This window comes from Pinus tabuliformis, chromosome 1_1 (assembly GCF_031772625.1).
Source record: "Pinus tabuliformis cultivar Carrire ecotype Pingquan chromosome 1_1, CPIR1, whole genome shotgun sequence".
Taxonomy (NCBI): domain Eukaryota; kingdom Viridiplantae; phylum Streptophyta; class Pinopsida; order Pinales; family Pinaceae; genus Pinus; species Pinus tabuliformis.
This window is the reverse complement of record NC_142297.1, coordinates 90,706,104-90,731,009: the sequence shown is the minus strand read 5'-3', so window position 1 is coordinate 90,731,009 and position 24,906 is coordinate 90,706,104. Positions and strand designations below refer to the sequence as shown.

Here is a 24,906-nt window from a genome sequence, read left to right as displayed (position 1 = left end):
TAAAAGATTTGATGTAAGTGTACCTTCATCATAGTGAGAACTGTATGAGAAGTTATGTGTACGAGCAAAGGTTTCTTGCAGCTTCAAAAGTATTTATTATTCTATCCCCGTCATGACAAATGAGTTATATGATGCTTTTCTAACCTCGACCTTGCCATCAAATATATGAATGGAGTGTCCTTGTTGGCAGACGTGGACCAAATACAACAAGTTTCTCCTCAGCTCCGGGAGGTATAGAACATCATGCAGAAGAAAGTTTAGAAGACTAGGTAGTTTGAGCCTGATGGTGCCAATCCCTAATGGCTTGAGATTTGACTTGTCTGCAAAGTATATTGCTCCATCAAAATTGTCAGTGAATTATTCAAAGAAATCTCTCCTGAAATTCATGTTGCAAGTTGCTCTTGAATCAAGCAATCAATCATCTTTCCATGAAGCAAGTGAAGCATTGAATAAGTCTTCAATTACTCCAATATTTCAATGTGCCACAACATAATGAGCAGATTCAGATGCTTTACCTTTTCCTTTGTCAGGTGTTTTACCTTTTCCTCCATTTCTTTCTTTCTCAATTTTGTCCCAAGGCAGCTTACATGTGGATGCATCATGTCCATCTCTATTGCATCGTAGGCAATGAAGATCAAACTTTTCTCCTTGGAACTTTCTACCCCCCCTGCTTCTAAAATTCCTCCTTCCTCTTCCTCTAGAAGAATCGTGTGCATGATTCTTCTCCTTTTGTGCAAGGCATACAACTTCTTTAGTAGAATGAGGAGTTTGTTAGAAAATTATATATTACAGAACAATGAAACACATAAAATATTGTAGAAATATAAACACAAAAAATGCATAAAACAAGATAGACACGGATATACATGGTTCACCCAATTTGGGCACGTCCACGGATAAACAACCAGTCATTCTTTTATATTATCCAGAAAAATGAAGAGATACAACCTACAACAAATCCGTTGTAATTGCCTCTTCGCTCTCACACAATCTCTTCTCTCTTTCTCGCTCAGAATACACACCTATATCCAACTGCAATACAATTCTCTCATATATAGCGATGGATTGCCTTCTAGGGGAAAAAACCCTAAATTAAACATAACTTCTACCATCAGATCATCCGTCTAATGAACGACTCAGATTGACTACAAAATTACAATATTTTACAAGGAAATTTTACATCTATTTTTAGCTTTGGGGGTGCTTCTCCCGAACCTCCACCAAGGGGGGGCTCATAAAATCATCGTTCCCCCCCTGACGGTGATTAAAAGACAGGCGGCGTTGCCTTCCCATTACGAATTGGGGTCCAATGCGGCAATACCTCTGAATAAAGAAGATAATCAGGCTCCACATCCAATAGCGTTGTCTTCTTCCTAAAAGCCTTCGCTCTTTCAGCAAACGTCTTCTCAAGGGAGTCAAAGGTAAACTCCTTAAGGTTGCCACTTGCTTGCAATGATTCAAGATAATGTGAATAAGTGGGATATAGTGCCTTGACATAAGCTATGAGAGGAATGTTTAGTTCAACACCAAAGGATTTTATGTCATGCTTAATGATCTTACTTCTGATGCTAAGGAAAGAGGATCATCATTTTTTAATTCAAGACTGAACAACTTAATCATCAATTGAACAACTCCAAGTTTAGAGTGTGAGTCATACAATTCATTCAAATTCTTTAAAGCTTCAAAAACATTTGAAAATGGAGAAATATGGTGACTCGCTTTGTCATTTACTAACACTGCGATCAAGGCATAGGCCTTGTTGTTCTTGTTTTCCCAAATGGCAAGCTCCTTATCTGAAGTGGGTTTTTCAGGTGCATTGTCTCCTCCTTCACAAACTCCTTTCCAAAACGCATTGAAAATGAGGGTGTGTTTTATCTTTCATAACCACTCAAGATAGTTCTCTTTGCCAGAAAGAACCACTCCAACTATAGAGATAAGTGAATGCATTATAAAATATGAACTGGACCCAAAATACTTGCAATAACAATTGATGTCTTTATAATAAAACTAATTGGTTGTCTTCAAAAATCTTCAACTAAAAATATAGGCTCTCAAATATAGCTCCATACAATGTCATTACCATATAAAAAAGGGAGTGAATAACACATCCCATACTACAAGCACTCCATGACATTATGTTCCAACATATAAAGAATTAGGGATAATATAAAGTCATCATAATTAACTCAACATACTTTCCATATATCCCATCACAACATATGCACTTCATATTATACTATACACCATCACTTTATACCATATATCCAAAAGCTTCAATGGAGGTATTCAAAAGGCATTCAACCATATGCACTCAATAAACAGTTCGACCACGTGCATTCAACCATATGCACTCAATAAACAATTCGACCATCACAACAAGGAATCACAACCATCCCAACATAAAAGGTCAATGCACCATTTGACCAAATTTGTCCATCCCCTGAAGCAAACATTCATGCACATCAATCAGTCAATACATCGGAGCATACATACCAGTTCAACGGTTCAATCGTTGTGTATATAATGCAAATTGTTCCACACTCACCGCACCATATGTATCACAACGCTAGTCACGACTCTCATACAGAAAATATAACACTAAATATGTTTACGTTATGATCCATTTAATTACACAGTGTCCACAGTTCACAAGAGCACATGCGCCATCCAGCATATCATTTCCAAAGTTTGATTCTAAGACAACGTTTAATGTGGGGCAGCGTTCACCATCAAGAACAAACCCTCAACCAATTTCACAAGAAGTCACCAAATCACTTGACACAGATTCAGTGCGGGAAAATGTATTAGAAGAGCAACAACAATAGATAAATTAAACCTGGGAACATATCTCAAAAGTGCAGTGACAGACAATTAATTCCCTCAGACAATAATGTGATACATAGAAGGAATAATTTGAGAAGCAAATTCAGACCAGTGTTCAGAGGGAGAGCGAGCAAGGAGGATCAAAAAAATCAAATGTGAAGGTTTGAGACAAAGAATCGACAGAGCATTCAGTGCACAACGCAAAGAATCAAAAAACAAATTTTCTATGAAGGGGGAGAGGAGTTACAAGGAGCAGAAAACTAAAAATAGAGGTTGGCTATGATACCATGTTAGGCTAGGAGGTAACTCCACGAATTGTAATGTATTTTGCATTAAGATTGATTATGAATATATACATGGAGAGGGAGACTATTGGTTTCATCTCCCAATGTCTCTTCATCTTCCAATTCTTATTTATTTTCCTATTTACATGGATTTACCTAATCCCAAAGATTAGGTGTCAACAAAATGGATCAAATATGCATGTAGACCTTTCGTAAGGGAATAAACCCTCCCTCTGCAGTGGGAAGCATCTTGGAACATCAGCCAAGTGTATGGTGCAATTGTGGAGTCGACTAGGAATGGTGGACCAAGTGCATCATCCCATCCAAAAGGTGGAACACGAACAATCAATGAATGTTTTTGGGGATCCATAAAGTAATATCTGCTATGGTGGAGGCTCATGGCTCTCAACGCTCACCCTACAAGTGTCAATGTGGCCCTTTGGAGGGATAGGACCTCGTATAGGGAGACCAAGCCCTAAATGAAGACCCACCTTCAATCTTGCATAAGATCCAATGTGTCCCCTTGCCCTCCAATATAACAAATCATTAGAATAATAAAGTAATAATGCTTACAAATCATGGGATCAATGGGGCACTTCATGGTGGCATGCTCTTCCATAGTGGCCTTCGGCATGTACAAGTGTCTCCAAGCTCAATAAAGAGTTAACCAGGGACCCTATTAGGTAATTTCAACCTCTAAAGGGTGTGGAATGTCCATAATACATCCTTTAAGAGGTAGGAGGAAAGTGATATAATAAAGGAATGGAGTGGGGGATCAGAGGAATAATCCAAACCACATGTCAAGGTGTATGGGTAGTTATAATAAGGGAAGCCCACACCTAGGTATATGAGTGTAAGATGGAGAAAATCATGATACACGAGTTACCCCGGCCTTTGTTTTTCCACCCTTCTTCATATGCCTTTGCCTTTTATTGATTTTTCTTCATAACTACTCTGGGCTCCAGGGGATGGAGAGCATGATGTGTAATATATAGCAGTGGATATCCCATTGAGGCGGGGAAGTTCATTGCCCACCATGGGTTGGGACAATCATGAGTTCCTTAATGGTAGAGGGGGTTCATCTAGGGCCCATAGAAACCAGGGTGATGTCCATGAATACGGGGTAGAACTCATGTTTGGTTTTTGCCCACATGCTAAATTTGTATATCCCGACCATCTTTTGCATTTTGTGGTACATTTCCTATTGAGAGTGGCTAAATTGTGCTTTTTACTTTCTTTTTAGCTGCATCAACCTCTGGGGCATCATTCCAGGCCCGACCCAAGGTGTGGACAAGGGGAGGGGGAGTTTAACCATATGTGGACCTAGTGGACACATGTGGAGCCAGATGGGAAAAAAGATGAATGGGGCTCAAATAAGTGGAGAGGGAGTAATGTAGGTGGTATCGGAAAGCGGGACCACGTAACCAAAATCGGATTTCTCATGTAGTGCTAACCATAAAGCTAATGTCCAGTAAATGAGATCCCACGAGACTATGATACAAGGGTAACCATGAAATCGGGTAATGGAGACAAGAATACAAACCTAACCCACTCTTTCCGCTGAATCCCCACACAAATTCATGCCCAAAAGTGCCCATGAAAAGTAAGGAAAATTACTCAATTGTAAAAATGAAAGGACATACCTTTGGGGTTAGAAGGCCCACCTTCAAACATACATCCATAATATATGGACAAGGGACCACATGGATGGCTCAGGTGGCGGAGAAAATGGCACATCAAGCTATCTGGGGACTGCAAGGGGCTACCGACTGAGGACCATCTAGGAGAAAAAAATTTCTCTCATATACACTACCCACAAGTGGTGGGTAACATTTGGCTCCAACTGTGACATGAGCTCTCGGAAAAGTGCACGAAGCTACTTGAATGGGAGGTTGTGAGAACACTGAAAATTTCTTAGTTACGGTAGCCCTATTACCTGTGTATATCAAAGACCAAGCACACATGGCAACATGTTTTTGTGGTCTCTTATGATCACCGATGCTTAGTATTAGGCCATAAAATCAACACACAAGTAAAAAAGCAAGTTTAATCTAATGCAACTAATCTATCATGAAAATATCATATGATGTTAGTTCTAATGAGAAAATGAGCATGCAATGCATCCTACCCTAACATGCATATAGTGTAATGCCCATGCTAAGTGTAATCATAAAGCCAATGCAACCAACACGTCATCAAATCAATATACACACGTCTACCTATATGATTACTTATGTAATAGACCCCAAAGTGGATGTGAACACAATCACATGGAGGATGAAGCAGGTGGGATGTGGGAAAATATGATCTTTATTTAAGATAAAAGGAAGCCCTATGAGAAGGAAAATAAATTAATCTAGAAGTGTCAAGCTTTCCTTCTAAGTACATAATAGTGGAATAAATAATCACCCTTAAGAACTCCCTGTCACAATCATTTATAATATTATTCTTTACAAGTGCCATAAGGTCGTGATGGGAGAGGAACGAAGGGTGAGGGAAAGAAGGAGTGCAACAACTAGGCTGCTGAAGTTGACGATCACAATGGAAAGGGGATTTTATGGAGTGATCATAACCCTGAGGGTGTGTCCAAGGAAATAAAGTATATTTGATGAGGGATTCTTCCTTGACTCTATACCTAGAAGGGGAAAAGGGGTCATGGTTACCTAAGATCATATGAAAAGGTGTAAGGGAATCACTTGGGGAAGGCTAAGGATGACGAACAAGAGAAAAAGGAAAAGGGGAAGGTGAAGTATTGGATTCAATATCATTTTTAGCCTCAAAATCGTAGTCCAAAGGCTCAAGTGATATAGTATCATAAGAGGGATAGGTAGGAGTCCTATCGATATCGGAGGTAGGGTCTTCCCTAAAAAGGAAATCAATTACTTCAAATTCACCCTTTTTATGCATGAGAAAATAATAATCCTCCTTCTCAAGGATATTGATGGATATGTCATCATAACAGTGCTCGAAGGAAAGGGAAAACCAATCTCAACCTCATCCTCCTTATCGGTGTCATAAATGGGAGAATAATCGAATTAAGGACCAACAATTTCCCATTTATCCTTTTCAATGTAGAAGTAATCTCCGATGCCATCTTCCAAGGGGCTAATGGGATCACCTTCCTCAAGGTTCTTGAAAGGAGAATCATCAGGAGTAGCATCCTTGAGAAGGGTAAGGTTAGCCTAAAATTTACTCTCTATAAACTCATTCTTCCCCACACACATGTTGTCAGAATCATCCTTTTCATTGTATGGACCCAACAATGACTCATCTTCCTGCTTATCACTTAGATCACCAAGGTTATCTCCTGCCTCTTTAACTAGCTCATGGAAAAAGGAGTCTTTGAGAGCCTCCCATTGTTCATGAGGGATGCCACCTCATCTTTCTAAAAAAAAACCTTCAAAACTATCATAATCAACGGAAATCTCATGAAGGAAGTTATCATACCAATCTTTAACTTGACCTTCAAGTGATAAAGCCAACAACCTCATAATTATGTCATCATTATTAATCCTTAATGGGCTAAGGCCCAAAATAAGTTGGCAAGGTGGACATTGGTATCTTGATCAGGAGTTCCTTTGTACTTAGGCATCCAACTTCTCATCCATGCCTTAATTTCTAGGCGCTTTAGAACTTCTTCAGGACCAAGGTCATTATAGGGAGAGGGAGGGAAACCATGTTTCTCTAGATAGTCCATTTCTTATGATTTTTACACATTATGATTAAAAATGGTGTTGCCAGGGTGAATGTAGATGTCTTAATAGATGCTTGCTTCACCCTACAAGCATTAACTTTGAAGATTAATGAAAAACTAGGGCTTCGTTCTTCCAATGGAGTCGCCAATAATGATATGCCAATATGTCGTATGGGGAACAAAATGCACGTCTCAATCCCTGGCAACGGTGCCAAAATTTTTACCACTCAAACTAGCAGGGGTCCTAGGAGGGGATCCTAAAAGGGCAACTACTAGGTTAAGGTCAACAATGGAGTGATAGACCACTATCACTTGAGCTAAGGCTCCCTACTTTTTACAGACTTTCACTGATGGGAGGAGACCCGGTATGAAGGGAATCACTAGAAGTATCAATCAATTAAGAGAAAATGAGTGATTCATAAGGCCTCTTCGCAAAAGAGACTCAATTATATGGTTTTCTTGCTTGAGAAGCAAGGTGTAAATCTCTCTAAGAAGGGCCAAGGGAGTTTCAAGGGCTAGGGTTTTCAAATGAGACTCATCAAGGAGGAACCTAGTCTTAGAAACCCTTGTGAAAACTTGGTTTCCAAATGGTCTTTGTAAAATTATCTTCCAAAAGTTGTGAGACCACATGGGACCAAGTGGACCTAAAGTTAGGTCAAGTGGGTGGAGTTGATCAATTAGAGGTGTGCTTGACCTAATTAAGAGGGAAAAGGGAATCAAAGGAGAAATTTCCAATGATTTTAATGCAATGATCCCTATGAGGTCACTAGCCAATGGGAAACTAAGAGAAAGAATCAATCTTCGAGCTAGGGCTTGGAATATCTCGAGATCCCACCATCGGAATTGCTTCAAATTTGGAAGGCTCCTAGGAGACACAACAATGCAGTAGAGGGCAAGAGATCAAATTTTTTGAGTGGGTGACTCATGAGAAATTTGATTCCCTAGGTCACCTATTAGGGGTAGGCCTAAGAAGAGAGAGACAAGGTGAGAAACAAGTGATTTAGAGTGATCACTAGTGGAGGATCAGTCCCTAATCCTTTGGGAGAAATGGATTCAAGAAGGTTCCAATGCTTGGGATGATTTCATTTAGTCAAAGAGGCCTCTAAAACAATTTTGCATGACAATTAGGGCATGGGACAATTGCTTCAAGGTATTTACACTTCGATATGCAATATATGATGACTTATCAACATAAAATTTCGACAAACTATCTCTAGGAATATTCACTTATTCATACATGGATCATGACATGATGCAATGCTATAAAAAAACAAATTTCCACAATTTCACATAAGACAAGCAGTAAATTTCAGCATAGTATATGATCCAAGTGGATGTTGGTGGCCACCCGCCTTTCCCACTTGGACCCCCACAAATGTTTCCTTCAGTTTTTCAGTTTCCCTAATTGTATCACGGTTTACTATTTTTAGTGGTTTTTCAGGTCCTAAACTTCCGGAGTCGTTTTGAGACCCTAAATGACATTTTTTTGGAAATCCACTGCCAACGATTAGATGATAAAATTGTTTTTTTTTTCAGTCCTCGGAGAGATCTTTCCAATGGGGTATCATGCACGTCAAACGGGGATAATATGACCATGTCACAACCCCGGGAACTTAGTTGTCCAACTAACCCCAAAGGGGCCCACAAACTCTTGGTGTTATATCTCCTCAGGTTAGGGTTTGGTTGTTTAAGGTTTGCTCTTATTGTTCAATAATAAAAAGGCCCTTGAGCCTCATTGTAATGCAGTTCAGAAGCATGTAGTCGCCACATCTCTTCTCAGAGATAAGCTACCATCGCCCAAGCTAGTTTATTTCCACCTCTGTTTGTAAGCATATTTCAGTGTTTTACATTAATGAAATGAAGTATTATTTCTGCTGCATCTCTATATTTATGGTTATCTTTGTAATTTGTTGCATTCTTGTTTAAATCTGGATCAGTATAGCAAAAATCTCCAACAACATGTATGTAACATAAAAATTGAAAAAATAACATTGAAAAGGTACTTACATGTAAGAAAAAGTATATCTAATCATCATTGTATGCCAATAGTGAAGCTCCAAGACAAAAATGAAGAGATCCAAACATCAAAAGTCATCCATTCATCTAATTTCATCCTCCAAAAAGAATAGTGAAAATCTCACAAAAGAGAATGATCTAATCCTAGTGATGATGATCAAAATGATTCATCACACTTGTATTTATACACTTCCTAAAGAATTCGATTTAACTAATTAGGCCTAATTTAGCCCCTCAAATAAAATAATGTGCATAATAACAAAACTTTTGGTGACAATGCCACCAAATAACTCAATAATGTAAAGATAAATCTCTCAAGAGGGTCGAATGATCAACAATGTAAGTCGTTGGGCTTTTGAGAAGGCCTAATGAAATCCAAGGGGTGTCATGATGTAGAAATGGACTCCAAACATAGTGGACAAGTGGTTGGCTCTTTGTTATCCAATCAAGAACCTGTGGTGCTCCCAAGTGGGTGTGGGGGCACAAGGAAACCCTCATGGGTCTCCGAATGGATCAAATATGCATGTAGACCATCTATAAGGGCATAAGCCCTCCCTCTGCAATGGGAGGCATCCTAGAACATTTGCGAAGTGTATGGTGCAACTGTGGAGTCGGTTAGGCATGGTGGAACATGAGCAATCAATGAACGTTGTTGGGGATCCATGAAGTAATATTCGCTATGGTGGAGGCTCATGGCTCTCAACACTCACCCTACAAGTCCCAATGTGGCCCTCTAAAGGGCTAAGACCCTGTATAAGGAGACCAAGCTCTAAATGAAGATCCACCTGCAAGCATAAAATCCAATTTGTCCCCTTGCCCTCCAATACAACAAATCATTAGAATAATCAAATAATAATGCTTACAAATCATGGGATCAATGGGGCACTTCATGGAGTCATGCCCTTCCATAGTGGCCTTTGGCATGTACAAGTGTCTCCAAATTCAATAAGGGGTTAACCAAGGACCCTATTAGGTGGGTTTAACTTCTAAAGGGGGTGGCATGTCCATAGTACATCCTTTAAGAGGTAGGTGGCAAGTGACATAATAATGGAATGGAGTGGGGGGTCAGAATCATCCAGACCACATGTCAAGGTGCATGGGTAGTTATAATAAGAGGAGCCCACACCTAAGTATATAAGTGTAGGAGGGAGAAAATTGTGGTACATGAGTTACCCCGGCCTTTTTTTTCCCACTCTTCTTCATATGCATTTGTCTTTTATTGATTTTTCTTCATAATTACTCGGGGCTCTAGGGGATGGAGAGCATGATGTGTAATATATAACAATGGATACCCCTTTGAGGTGGGGCAGTGCATCGCCCACCAGGGGTTGGGGCAATCATGGGTTCCTTAATGATAGAGGGGGTTCAATCTTTTGCATATATTTTGCATTTTGTCGTACATTTCCTATTGAGAATAGCCAAATTATGTTTTTTACTTTCGTTTTAGCTACATCAACCTCTAAGGCTTCATTACAGGCCCAACCTAAGGTGTGGGACAATGGAAGGGGGAGGCTAACCCTATGTAGACCCAAATGGGAAAAGAGATGAATGGGGCTCAAATAGGTGGAGAGGGAGTAATGTAGGTGGTATCGGGAAGCAAGACCACACAACCAAATCGGGATTTCCCATCTAGTGCCAACCCTAAAGCTAGTGGTCAGTAAAGGAGATCTCACAGGACTAGGATACAAGAGTAACCGCGAAAACGAACAAAAAAGACAAGAATACAAACCTAACCCACCCTTTCCGTAGAATCCCCCCACCAGTTCATGCCCAAAAGTTCCCATGACAAGTAAAGAAAACTACTCAACTATACCAATGAAAAGACATACATTTGGGGTCGGGAGGCCCACCTTCAAACATACATTCATAACAATGGGCGAGGGGCCACATGGTTGGCTCAGGTGGTAGAGAAAATGCAAGGGGTTGTTGGTTTCTAGCCGAGGACCATCTGGGAGAAAAACCTCTCCCATATATACTACCCATAGGTGGTCGGTAACAGGTACTAGGGATGAGAGAAAAGCTCCTCTCTGTGTCAGTGTTAGAGGATGACATATATGTTGTCCTATTTTGTAATGGACAAGTAGTAATTTATCTAATGGGGGAGAGTAAGGATGCATCACAAGTGATTGGTATCCGTGTGGGCATATGTATAAGCTAGCACAACATCCCGTGGATGGGGAATCCAGTGGGATTTAATGCTCAGTGGTAGTGTTAGAGGCAGTTGGAGAAGAGGATTCTTCTAGCTCAATCGAGAGACCTTCGTGGTTTGAGATGACAGAGGAGGATGCTCAGAGTGGGAGAGAGGAGTCTCCTCAGAGCATGGGTTACAAGGACAAGTCTTCAAGTCAAAGGCATGTAACAAGAAAATTTGTTAAGTCAACGGGAGTTGTTGAGTCGAAAGGAACATCCAAGTCAAAGAGAGTTGCTACAATGAATGGTGTTGTGAACTCAAATTCGAGAGGTGGTAGAGGTGCAAGTAGTACCAACCTCACTAAGGAGGAGTGTTGCGTTTTTGTAGCTCAAGAGGTCTTCTTCATGTGATGATGCCTAACAAGAAGGGACATTAAAAAGTATCTCTCGGAAAAAATGTACTTTATATTATAAAGTACAAGTGACTTTATGTTTTTGTATTTAATGAGTTAAATTAATAACTTAAAGTGTATTTAATGAGAGATTAAATCATGACCTTTGATCTTGAGAGTGAATCTCAGCCATAAGATCAAACAAGAGTTAAGTTAGTTAGGTTAAGTCATTAATGAGAAAAAGTACATAAAGAGAATTAGAGAGAGGACATTAATGAGTGTGAGAGATTCACATGTGAGAAAGAGATGGCATTCATGAGCATTGAATGTGAGAGAACAAAGTTGAGAGGAAGGGTTTATTGCAACAAAGATTGAGTGCAAACCAAAGGAGAGAGAAGGGCATGAAAAACCAAGCAAAAGACTCAATATTAATTGTTTATACAATGACCATACAACAAGAAGGGCAATAAGAGGCACGATTTCCAAAGAAAACGACAAGCTTGAAATTGTTAAATATTTGAATAGTGACAAGGATAATTTTTGCACACAAATTGAGGAAGAGATAGGTTGTAATCTGAGTCGTACAGTACCATACAACAATATAGGTTTCTGAGCAAGTTGGGCACATAAATGGATTTCGTAGAGATTTCATGAATGCTATGGAGGCTTTAGGTGCTCCTTCAATTTCGACAACCTTTTGCAATCGTTCTTCTAGATTTTGTTTGATCCCTCCCTCAACTACTTTGCCACTCTTGTTGTCCCTCCCTCTTATTTGCAGTCCCACTCTTATTTTTGTGTCATACATTCCACGACAAAGGAACTAATACCATAGAGGGACCATTTACTATGAATCTTGTGGGGGCTCTCAAGCCAGCGAACAGGTTGAAGCCTTGCCCAACCTATTCCACTCCCAAATGTTGCCTACTATTCACGCTGAGTTCGTGAAAGAGACAAGTGACATTGTCGAGGAACAAGGTTTCTTTTCTAATATCAAAATTGCAAGGGAAGTCATTGTCTAGGTCCCTAACATTGGTCATACCCAAGCAAACACAACCGGTACATGCAAATGGTTGACCTCTACTACTAGATGAAGACATTATTATGAGATTTTCATTGGACCGCAATGGTGCAAAAGAGTAAATTCTCCTAGCACTGAATGAGATTCAATGGTCCATGAAATCCCTAGACTTATGCCTCTAAAGAATTGAAGACCAACTCAACATCACCCCAGAGCCAGGTAGCGACAAAGTGTTCATCGACGTGATCCCCTCTGACTCTATTTTTCTAATTCTACCTTTGGGTTTTTTGTTTAATTGCATAGGCTTGACAATCCTGGTCTTTCGACCAAACATTCAATGTTTTTTGCTTTGTTTTGGAATTCATGACTATCTAAAAACCTTAAGTTTTGCCAATGGGCTGGATTCCTATGCGGCAAACTAGGCAACACCAAAATAATGATTTTATTTTATTTTGATTAAACAATAATATCTTTAAAAACATAGCCAAATGAATATGATCTCATCCATATGCATGTCTTCAAAATTTCAACAACACAATAATCACACGACCCAAATATTATGACTAAATTAATATCATAATTTAAGATAACCATCACCACTAATGCTTATCCATACGTCTTTTGGGAAATCACAATCCCTGATTCATTTATTTCACCATGAAATATACTTCTTCTCAGCCAAAGTGATGTACAACAACTTGGGAACTCTCATCATAATGGATGAATCGCCACCGAATAATATTGAAGATCTGCCATAGTAATCACTCCACATGAACTCTCACAGCAAGCCACTCTTTTCAAAGAATTAATAACACACATTGTTATTTTGATCCACTGATCCCATATGTTTGAAAAGAATATGAAAAATACAAGGATATCCTACCAATCAAAAAATGGTGGAAATGTTGAAAAGCCGATCTATTATATTTGCATAACTTGTAATATATTATATAATTATGATAACCGTCATATAGATGTCAGTATCGATTAGAACCCATAAAATTTTGATAACCATCATAGAAATGTCAGTGATAGATTAGAACTATAATCTTAATAAATAAATACATGATCTCTAAAATAAAAACTTCATTTTTAAGTATATCTGAAGGTGAACACTCTTAAACATATATCTGAAGGTGAACACTCTTAAACATATATGAAGGTGGTTAATGAATCAGTATACAGAATCAAAAGCTAAAAAATTATGCACATTGAAATGAATTCTCTTCAATGAAACTCTACATTATCATGAACTTAGTTAATCCCTAGACTACTCATCTAGGGTTAGGTCCGAAAAGAAATAGAAATTTGCAACCCAATACTAAGCCCATGAATTCTTCTTTACATGGTTTCTCATCCATATAAATTCTTTTCAAACGTCTCACCAATAAACTCCACATTATCATGGACTTAGTTGATTCCTAAACTCATCCAACATTAAGTCCAAAAGGAAATTGTAAATTGCAAGCCAATACTAAGCCCGTGAATCCTTCTTAACATGGTCTTTCATTCATGGTATACATAAAGGTGGTCAAGGACTTAATATTAGGAGAAGCCAAAGGCTAGTCATTTTGCACACGCTCGTGTAAATTATTGTCAATACTTAAACTCATCAAAGATCAGGTTCATAAGGAAATTGTAAATTACAAACCAATACTAGGCCTATGAATCCTTCATTACATGGTCTCTCATCCACCCTAAATTGACCTCTACAAGGCACTACAAGCTTCCTCCTGCAAACCCTAATGTTTGTGGCAAGATATAGAGCATCATTCACATTCTTTGATGGTCTCCAAAAGCGAAAGGGATAATGAAAATGAGGAGTGGTATCATAGTTGTATCGCTGCACACTCTTAATCACTCATCAATATAGTTCTGCTTTGCCTTTTTGGGGAAGATGAAGGTCCTCAGTCTGTTACTTTACAAAGGAATGATAATTACTTAGGATTAAAATGTTTTGAAATCCAACAGGCTAGACAAGAAAAGAAACATATTTTGAAATATCTCACTTATTTGTTATAATCAAAATATGACCATTGCTACCAATGCAAAGATGAATGTTAAAAAGGAGTTGGGACACCTTGGCAGATGTTTTAATTGTGAAGCTAAAACTCTATTTAGAGACAAGGTTGACCTCGGCAAACTAAACATACAGACAAACCTAATGCCAAAAGCACAACTGACCCAAGGTGAATAGCAAGGGTTCCAAGAAGCCCAAATCTCTCGTATTATGAAATTCTTAATTATTTATTGCTAAACATCAATGGGTGCAGTAATAAGTTATAACCATATCCATCACACACCACTGGGTATAATTACAACAATGTTCAATAATCTTTACTAAGTAAAATTACAATAATACCTAATACTGACTAATAGAAGGCATCAAGGCACAAGAATCATGTGGTTGCTAGCTTGGGTAAATCCCATTGCTATTAACTTTGATAATCGTTGTTGCTAACCTAGATAAAGCCAATGGTTATTAACTTGTATAATCACTATTGCCCTTTAAGAACAAGATTCAAATTATTGCTGGCCCACTTAACTATCACAAGGGTACCGCTTTTGCTAGTAAGGATAGAATTTAAGGCCAACGACCAATGAACTCTCCTCTTAGTGGGGAAACCACAAGCTCAAGTCCAAAATTTCCTTTGCATGTTTAAGGAGAATTATCTTATATTTAATATTGCCATTTTGCACAGCAGAAAATAAAACAGAGCATTACCATATGACTATGGCAGGAAGGGGCCTCCTGACTTACTAAAATGTAGTTAAACTCCATGCTGCAGTAGCAAGGACAATGATCATCAAGATTCAAGACCATCCGCCCATGATTTCATCCCTCATTTCTTCTTATGTAATTTACGTACAAGGAGCACTCGGTCCCCTTTATGCCTGTTTGCTGGCTGGCTTTTGATTTATTTTGTAGGTAAATTTTCGTATAGAATATAATCATCACCACCACAGTTTACTACACTTTCGACTTTAGAGTGGACTGGGTGAGTACTCAGTTTACTACACTTACGACTTTAGAATAGATTGGGTGAGTACTCCTCTTACTACATGCAGTTGGAAGTTCACAATGGAGGGGTATTTAAGGTTCAAGATGAAACAGCCTACAGCTAAACTAGATTTCATTGTGCAATGACCATAGAATACAAAAGGATAGCAAGGACAAATTAAATCCCTGTACTGTAAAAGCATATTACATATGATCTGTTGTTAATTAGACATTGAAGATTAATATCTGCTCCTTTCTAGTTATGGTTCTTGTAACTAATCTAATTTTTGCTTGGCCATATTTAGATCTTACATCTAAACCAAAATTTTCAAAGTTTTTCTGGCGTCCAGAACTATGCCATGGCCTCGTACAAATATTTTGAAGAACAATTCATTACAGAATCATTTCCATTTAGCTTTCCCAGAGCATTCAGTTTTGTATTCCACACTGGTGTCACCATCTGGATTCTGAACCTTTAAGGAAACCATGAAGCATTTCATAATGCTTTGTACAATATCCTTTCTCACGTTTCACTTCCATCATCTTGAAATCTCCTCTGGTGTTCGTCAATGCCACAGCTATTATCAAATAGAGCTGACTCTTACTTCTCCTACAACCAATTATTTGTTAATGATATTATCCCAGATGTCCTGTTGTCCCAATGCTATGCTATGCTTCATTCAAAATTGCTACAGCATAAGTCTATCCAGAGCCATCTCACTTCTAATGGGTATCACATTACTCCTTGGTCGTGATACATCATTACTAATTTGAAATCTCAGAGGAAGAATTACCTTTTTCCTCCATCCTCTCCTTATATTGATATTTTCATTTTATTTGTACAGTTACTCTGTGGCAGAGGATATGAAACAATGGTCACTGTGATCTGCTAACAATTTATTTGTATGGTTACTCTGCAGAAACACTGCAATGATCTGTTGACCATTTCCTTGTAGAAAATACATTGTCAAACTGGAAAACATTGTATGTTTACTAGGATTTAGTCAGTTCCCTGTAACACGAAGAGGAGAGGAAAACGATAGATAGGGGCCACACAAATGTAATAAATACAAATCAAAGGGCCTGGAAAGTGTGGATACTTCTTACAGGATGTCACTATCAAACCAGTCATCAATTCATCACAAAAAAGTCCCACCCCATTTACCACCAACACACCAAAAGTTAATTATGCTGTGGTAGATAAATCCGATGCAAGTTGAGGACAATGCACATAACTCTGATTGTTCAAAACGCTGAAGCAAGCTGAATTCATCACATGCAACAGTTGCCAAACACTGGCCATCCCATCATCATGGAGCTCCATCAATTGCACACCAAAGTGTTGCAAGTTGATACAGTCCAAACGTTTTCAAGAATGAAGTGAGCATGCTTGTTTGGGAAAAAAGTAATAAAGAAAAAAAAAACAATATATAGGTAACTGCTGCAAGTGCAAACAACGATGATCAGATCAAAGAAATGATGATCCAATTATATGCTCTTGGCCCAAAATTAGAATGCATGATGATTAGACAAGAAAATTAATGAACAAAACAGCATAACGATTAAAAAAACTCAAACTCTAACAAGTTTATCAAGTTGAACATTCCTCAAGATATGTACAAAAGCAATCAACTCCAAGAAGGCTACAAGACCAACCCATGCAGTAACTCTGGAATATCATCTCAATGACTGCTCAAGCTTGCTTTTCAAAACAAACTCTTCATGAAACCTCAATCCATGATACATCAATTAGCTAGATGATGGGCATACAGAACAGTTTGCAACATGATTACTTGTGTAATTCACATCCATAATTACCTGGTTACCTGCAGGCTGCAGTTAGTCCACATCCAGATGATCAGTGGATAATATCAAATTCAGCAGGTATTTTATGGACTGTAAAACATTAGGCATATTTGAGATCTTAGGCAAAGGAAACCCACCAACAGCGAGCTAGTGTTTCTATCATCTCAGAATCTCATCTCCCACGGTTTCAAATTTTCTTTTATGTAAATGCTCACAGATGCCTTTGAAGGGTAAGAACTGGAACACATGTGTACATCTCATGAATATCCAGTTGTTTCTCCCCAAATAGAAATTTGGATTGCATTATTATCTTTGGTGCTAATATAGCCTATGAACAAGAAAACATCATGGATTTATAGTCATGTATGAAATTCCAGTGAATGTCATTTCATGCAAACAAACATGAAGAATTCATTGTGCCTGCCCACTTCACATCTGCAAAACATGGAAGAAAATGGTAACAATTTCCATTTTCCCAATCAGAGAAAGGGAGAAAATTGCATAAAATGGGGAGACTCCTACGTAAGCTCAAAAGAATATTTTAGGCCATAAGAAAATGAAAAGAATGACAAATACCAGATGCCAAGTGTTCTTTTACATGCAATGTTGGAGTCATTTGTAAACTGTGAAGTAACAGTGGCGTCATAATTGGATTTCAAGAACCAGCAATAATATTCAATGTCAGCATGGTTTGGAAGACTACATGCATTGGCCATTTTTCCCTGAACAAGATTGCATCTTGACCAATGACAACAGAAAATAAAATAATTGGAAACACAACTACAAATTTCAGCCTCTGCAGAGTCTCATAGAATTACTAAAATACCAAGTGATATATACCATACAGCTCAACCAGCATTTTGAAGTGAATGATGAGTGATTACTAGAATGGCTAATGCATTTAGTCAAAAGAATCACCTGAAGAGCATGGCATTTCAGCTATCATCATATTCATCGAAAGTGGTAGCCATCTCAATTTAGATGTGGAGTTACGTAGAATATGGAATTCTATTTTAGGCTGCAAGGTGTGACCAAGATGCCTAATTAAAGAGGGATATTCCTCTATAAAATATTGTCAGCATACAATTTCACTCCAAGCAAAAACACATGCAGCAATGAACACAGAAAAAAACCACTATATGCAGTCAAAATCGAACTTATTCATGCAGACAGCCAACAAAGCTTGTGCTGCACTGCAAATTACAATCAAACCAAAATGATTCCTAGTAACTTTAAGTCCCATAAAGCCAACAAGCTGCTATGAGTTTAACTCCAACATGTCTACACCAAGGAGGGTACCACCTCTTCTGTGTGATCTTGACGGCATCCCAGCTGTTGCAGATAGTGGATTCAATTTTGCATTGGATGCATGTTGTTGCCGTTCATTTAAGTACAACCCAGGAAAAACTTGTCTGCGGATTCCTTCTGCAGGTGTTGGGCCCATGTTTCCGTTCGTGCTCAATCCTAAGAAGTTCTGCATTCCTGAGAAATTTTGCATTGGCACTTGATTCTGCATGCCCATCAAGGATGACATGCCAGAAGTATTCAAGTTGTTGCTAGTAGCATTTTGCATGCCCATAGGAAGCTGCATGCCCATAGTTGGATTTGTAGGCTGCAATACTGGTTGATTCATCATTCCTAAGTTACTTTCATAAGCTGCGCTGTTATGAACCAAGCCTCGGTATGTGCCTGTTGTTCCACTTCCGAGCTTGGTGTGCATGTCATAGTTAAAGCCATGAAGTGCTGAATGCGAAATGTTCTGGTTGATGCCTCTTGGGCTCTGTGTAACATTGTTCCACATCATACTAAGAGTGACTGGATTTTGCAGATTCTGACTTTGCATTCCAATTAGATCAACCGTCCTTTCTTCATCTGAAATATGTGCAGAATTAACCTTGTGATTTCCAGCTGAGCTTGTGGAAGCATTCAACCTCCCTATACCTGTTGAATTCCTATTATTCACTATTCCCCCACTTCGTCCTCCATCCTGAATCCCAGTGGCATTTTCTATATTTTGGCCACCAAAGGCCATTCCAGTTTCTCTACCACTCTGGCTTGGACAATTCATTCCTCCTGATCCACTTGGTTGTGCAGCACCAAATGTCACCTCACTTGGGACCTCATTGTGATTCCTATAGCTAATAATGCCATCTCCGGTGCCATTTTGTCTTTCAAAACCCAGTACCTGCACAGACCCATTGTGCAAGCTCATGGCAACTCCTCCTCCATGACCTCTATTTTGAACCCCAAAACTTATTCCTCCATTGCCATTACCATTTCCATTACCATTATCCCTCACTTCAAACCCCACGTCTGCCTGCCCACCACTCTTGTCACCTGCAAATCTCATACCTGCTCCATCAGAACAATCATTCAGCTTTCCCAAGCTCATGTCTTCTTTCCCACTTACACCATTTTGAGTTCCAAAGTTTGCATCTCCATCATCCTGTCCATTATAGTCAATTCCACCTCCACCTCCTCCACCACCAGGGCTATTGTTCTGCCCTGGAAAGAACTCTGCCCCACCACTTCCACTGTCCTGAGCCCCAAAATCTATCCCAGCACTTCCATTGCCCAAACCCACACCACCACCAATTCCATTCTGCCCCGAAGTCTGTTGCTCTTCATATTCCATTTCACCCCGACCTTGACCTCCTCCTGCAAGACCGGTCCTCATACCAGGACCCGCTCCCTCATAGATGATGTTGTGCATTTCTTGCCTCAACCAAAGAAGCATATCCTCTCTTGCCTTTTTCAATTCCATCATTATGGATTGCATACAGAGTCTATTTCCACTCATGGTCAGAGGCTCCTCCTGCCTTCTCTTATCATCACTGTCATCCTTTATTCCCTCTGCCACAACTTCTCTGACATTGTTATTATCCTTCTCATTCTCCTTTAACACTTCATGAGGCTTCTTGGGCTTATTCCCCTGGATTTCCATGGCTCCCTCCCCGTGCCCATCAAGCCCAATCCCCACGACTCCATTGTCCAGTCCAATGCCTGTAGGATCAAAAATCTCCCTGCCCACAAGCTGAAGATCATCACTATCCCCAACTTCTTCACTTCCACCAGATCTCCAATCCGATTGGGATTTAGCCCTCTTAAGCTTAGGTGGCGTTGTAGAGCTTGACTCCCATTCATCAGTGGACATGTTATTGCTGTTTGCAATCAGGTCGGGGCTTATTAGGTCATGCTTCTTTCTCTTCTTCAAATCCCAATCCCTGGAACCAAATTCCAACGCTTCGGGCATAGTTGTTCCAACTGTGTTATCTATAATCAAGATGGGTATTTCGATTTCGCCAATATTCTAACCCCCAACTCACTCAAACAATAAAGTACCTGGGAAAAACTATCCAGTGAATCCAGAGGACTAGAAATAGATTTTCGGTTGCTTCATTAAAGGAAGAAAAATTGTGCTTTAAAATACAACAAATGTCTGGCTTAGAACGGAATCATAAGATAAATACCTTATCAATTGCATGCCCTTCAGGATCGATCTTCTTCGCTCGGGGAATTAAAAATTGCTGGACCATAGCCTTGATAGCATATACCGAACAGCTGAAACCTCGTACCCACTTGAGCCAACATTGAGGAAGGGCAGATACAGGGCAGACTGTGACTAAAACTCACAAAATAATGACTGCCCACATCCCAGAAAAACACAAAATACAACGAGGTTATATGAAAGAGACAGTACCCGCAAGGAAATTGATGGGAAAACACACTGATCAAGAGGAAGTTGTCAGACAGATTTGAAAAAAGGCACTGTCCATAAGAAATTCTAATGGGAAGACAATGAAATACACGGCTTAAAGGCAAAAAAAACTTAAAGTAAAATCAATCCCCAATAGGCCGCCCACCCCAGAAACAGTCCAAATCATGAGGCAAGATCAATACCCAAGTGCTGCCCAACTGAATATCATTTGGTAAATCAGAGCCCAAGCGCTGCCCAAGATGAGAATCAGAGGAGCAAAATCAATGCCCAAGTCCTACCCCATGTGAAAACATGAGGCAAAATCAATACCCAAACGCTGCCCAGGTGAAAGCCATAAGGCAAACTCAATACCCCAGAGGGGATTATGCCTTCACACAAGAAATCCAGGAGGCCGGAAGCCCACCACATACACCATCGCTTGGTGTCAGAAATAAGATTAGAAAAATAACAGCATGAATTATGGCCTTCAAGAAAAATGTTATGTGGATATAAAAGTAATGTGAGGTCATCAGACAACTACTGTATCCTTGTCCTGTCTTCGATGCACATTCACAAACATCTCAATGTCAGTGTTCTATTTTAAATTTGATGTTTACCTGTTTCTGCCCAGACTCATGATGGGCCACTCCCCAACACACCAAACCTTAATGTTAAGGTACGGTTTGCTCCAAAAGTGTTAGAAGGGCAACCAAATACTTCGTATGTGTACCTGCTCAACTAATACTTCCAATCAGATTATTTAAGAGTAAACAGTGATGGAATTTAATTATTCAGGATATTAAAGGGAGAGCAGGGATGGAATTTATTATTGAAATTTAGCCAACAGATGTAGTCAAAACTTTTCAATATCCTATTAAAGTTCGTTGAAATATTTAATAACTATAACGAATTGATTTAATTATTACATTTGATAAGTCGTTTGGATTTCAAATTCTAAATATAAATACTGGGGTTTAATATATTTATATCTATTTATCTTTTCTTCCTCGATTCATTTTTTTAATATGTTATTTTAAAACCAGTTTAAATTTATTTTAATTTTGGATTTATAAGTATGAAAAAATCAAAATTTCTAACATGTAAATTTATTTATTTTATTTTTAATATGTTATTTTAAAATTAGTTTAGATTTGTTTTAATTTTAGATTTATTAAATGTTGAATGTATCAAATTTTTAAGGTGTAATTTTTTTTTAATGTTGTTTATAAGTGAGATTTTTTAAAAGTTTTTTGGTTTATTTTTTTATATATGAAATTTATTGAAATCACAAGTTTGATCAGTGAACTATTTACAATTTAAGTTTCCGATAGGTTTCCCACGGTATTTAATTCATATATGTAGTAAAAAAATTAATTTAAACAACACAAATCAAGATTTGAACACAAATTTTTTTGCCAACTTCGAGCCACAGATCTGCGACAAACTCCAAAAATTCTCATTTATAGACAACTCCATTTTTTTTTAATATGTTATTTTAAAACTAGTTTAGAGTCATCTTAATTTCCTATTTATCAAGATTTGAACACAAATTTTTTTTTGCCAAATTCGAGCCATAACTTGCAACAAACTCCAAAAATTCTCATTTATAGACAACTCCATTTTTTTTAATATGTTATTTTAAAACTAGTTTAGATTTGTTTTAATTTCCTATTTATCAACCGTTGAATGAATCAAATTTTCAATTGCAATATAAAAATTGAGGAAAGGTTTGTATATCGAGAGATTTGATCCCTCTCAATAATTAAAGGATCAGGGATTAAATGGATCTAAGGTTGTTTAATTATTATTATTTATTAATAATTATTAATTAATCTTTTTTAATAATTATAATTGTTACTTTTAATTTAATTTTTGTTTTTATGTAATTTGACTAAGTCAAAATGTTTACATAACATTACATCATTTTTTCCATACTAGGCTAGAAAAGCACATACTCGGGATCCATCAAGTTTCAGAAAAAAATGAAAATTGGTTAATATTTTTTTTGGAAAAAATATGGAAAATTAACCCACTTACAAATATTAGCCCTTAAAATTTTCCATACTTTTTATATTAATATATTTTAATACTTTACAATTTTGTATAATGAAATATAGTTAAAAATAATCCATGTATAAAAATATATACATAATACAACCACTAAATTAAACTAATTCTAATATTATATTAACAAATTTTAATATTTTAAAATTTAGATAATTATATTTTAAGATTGATTTAACTAATTGGATATGCATATACTCATTAATATATATACTAAGATTTTAATATATATATATATATATATATAAATTAATATGTATATACATACTCAAATAAATCACTTTTAAAATATAATTATCTAAATTTTAAAATATTAAAAATTATATATATTTATATTTACTATATACATCCCCACCCAAATATTATGTAAATATTTATTTACTTTTCATGATCAAATCACACTGTTTAATGTCTTAATGCACTATCGAAGATAAATCTACGGGTTTGCATTTGGAATTTTGTTCAAAAATAAACATAATTTCATTTTGGTGCAAATGGACTTCTTATTTTCTTACATAACTAATTAAAGGTGAACACATAAAATTATTAATATCAATTAATTATTTTTAAATTTGTATTATAATTAAAAAATATTTTGTGTAATATATTGCTTAAATATTTATATTTAAAAAGAAAATGATGAGGTATTTTTGAACTTTATTTTATTATTTTTGAGAATTTGGTATGATTAGAAATGGTTTCAAAGATTTAAAACAGAGTAGTTTTTAAGTGTGATTTTTTGGAAAAAAATTTGATTTATTTTCTCTGGAATTTGGCAAGGATTCATTGAAATCACAAGTTTGATAGGTGAACTCTTCACAATCGAAATGTTATTGGGATTTTTGAGGGTGTTGAATCCATATATGCGGTAAAAAAAACCACTTTAAACAATACAATTCAAGATTTTGAAATACCCTGATCGGGTGCATGCTGGAGGTTGGAAAGGACGGCGGACAGTCATGACAGTTATGAAGATTAATGGAAGGGTACCCTCCACTGCCCCCCACATGCTCATGGTGATGGGTGTGGTGGCCTCCCGCATGCATACATGCAGAGGTGGTAGGAAAGGTGGCAAGCATGGCAAGGACAAGGTGGGAGGCGTTGCAGGTAAGGAAGGACAGGGGAGAGGTAATGGCATGGTAGATTGTGGAGTTAAGGAAGTTCAGGGGAGTGATAATCGCATTGCTGCGAACGGTGGTGGGAGCTAGAGCACTGGAGCAAGGAGACGGAGGCATCGTCGACAGCATCAGTGGAGCGAATCTGGGTATGTTTCTTGGTCCTGCAACCCTCTTGCTATGGAAACATTGTTTGATTATGGATGGATGGTTCGGGAGAAGCCAGGGGAGGGGACTTGGGGGGCTAGCCGGGGAAAACACCGCAGGCTTGGGTTGGCACTTATGTGTGCAAACCATTCAATTCCACCTATGTGCAATCCCTTCGACGTGATGGAGTCGCTCCTCCTCTGGTTATATTTTGTCCATCGTAAAACTCTCTGGTTTTCTAATGTCTCTCTGCATAATGCACTCCCATCCCTGCTTGCATCTTCTCTGGCTCCCGGTCTAGGGTGGTGATCTGTCATGTGCACCTCGAGCGTGCTTCTAGCAACGTTCTCTCACCTGCTCCTGCTAATTAAGAAAATTTCCCTCTCAGCTCCTCTCTGGAGGACACGTCTTCTTCGGTTTTGGTTGGCTTTAACTTCAATTTCCTTCTGCTCCTGAGGTTTCTCACATTGGCCTCTTGGGGGCGGCTTCTGGAGTGCTTTTGAAGAGCTTGTTTGGTTTCGGGTGGAAGGTAATAATGTTTTGGGTGGCTCTTTCTTTCGGCTCTGTGGTTTCCCTCTAAGCTCCATCATGAAGCCTAGCCCCTGCTCCTCGTGCGTCCTTTCCCCAACAAAGCCTAAAGGCTCTCCCGCCCTCACTGGGTCTCGGGGTGGTGTCATATCTATTTCGAGGCGGGAGTTACAGGCGGGGCGCAGGTCCTT

General features: G+C 38.2%; 1 protein-coding gene across 1 annotated transcript; it reads right to left on the bottom strand.

Annotated features, from left to right (window-relative positions):
• Positions 1-18,153: 18,153 nt before the first annotated feature.
• On the bottom strand, positions 18,154-21,384 carry LOC149211789 (uncharacterized). Its single transcript, XM_089391578.1, has 2 exons — positions 20,635-21,384; positions 18,154-20,506 (listed from the first exon to the last, which is right to left on the bottom strand). The coding sequence occupies exon 2, from the start codon at positions 20,415-20,417 to the stop codon at positions 18,423-18,425; it is 1,995 nt and encodes a 664-aa protein (XP_089247704.1). The 5' UTR covers positions 20,418-20,506; positions 20,635-21,384; the 3' UTR covers positions 18,154-18,422.
• Positions 21,385-24,906: the final 3,522 nt, after the last annotated feature.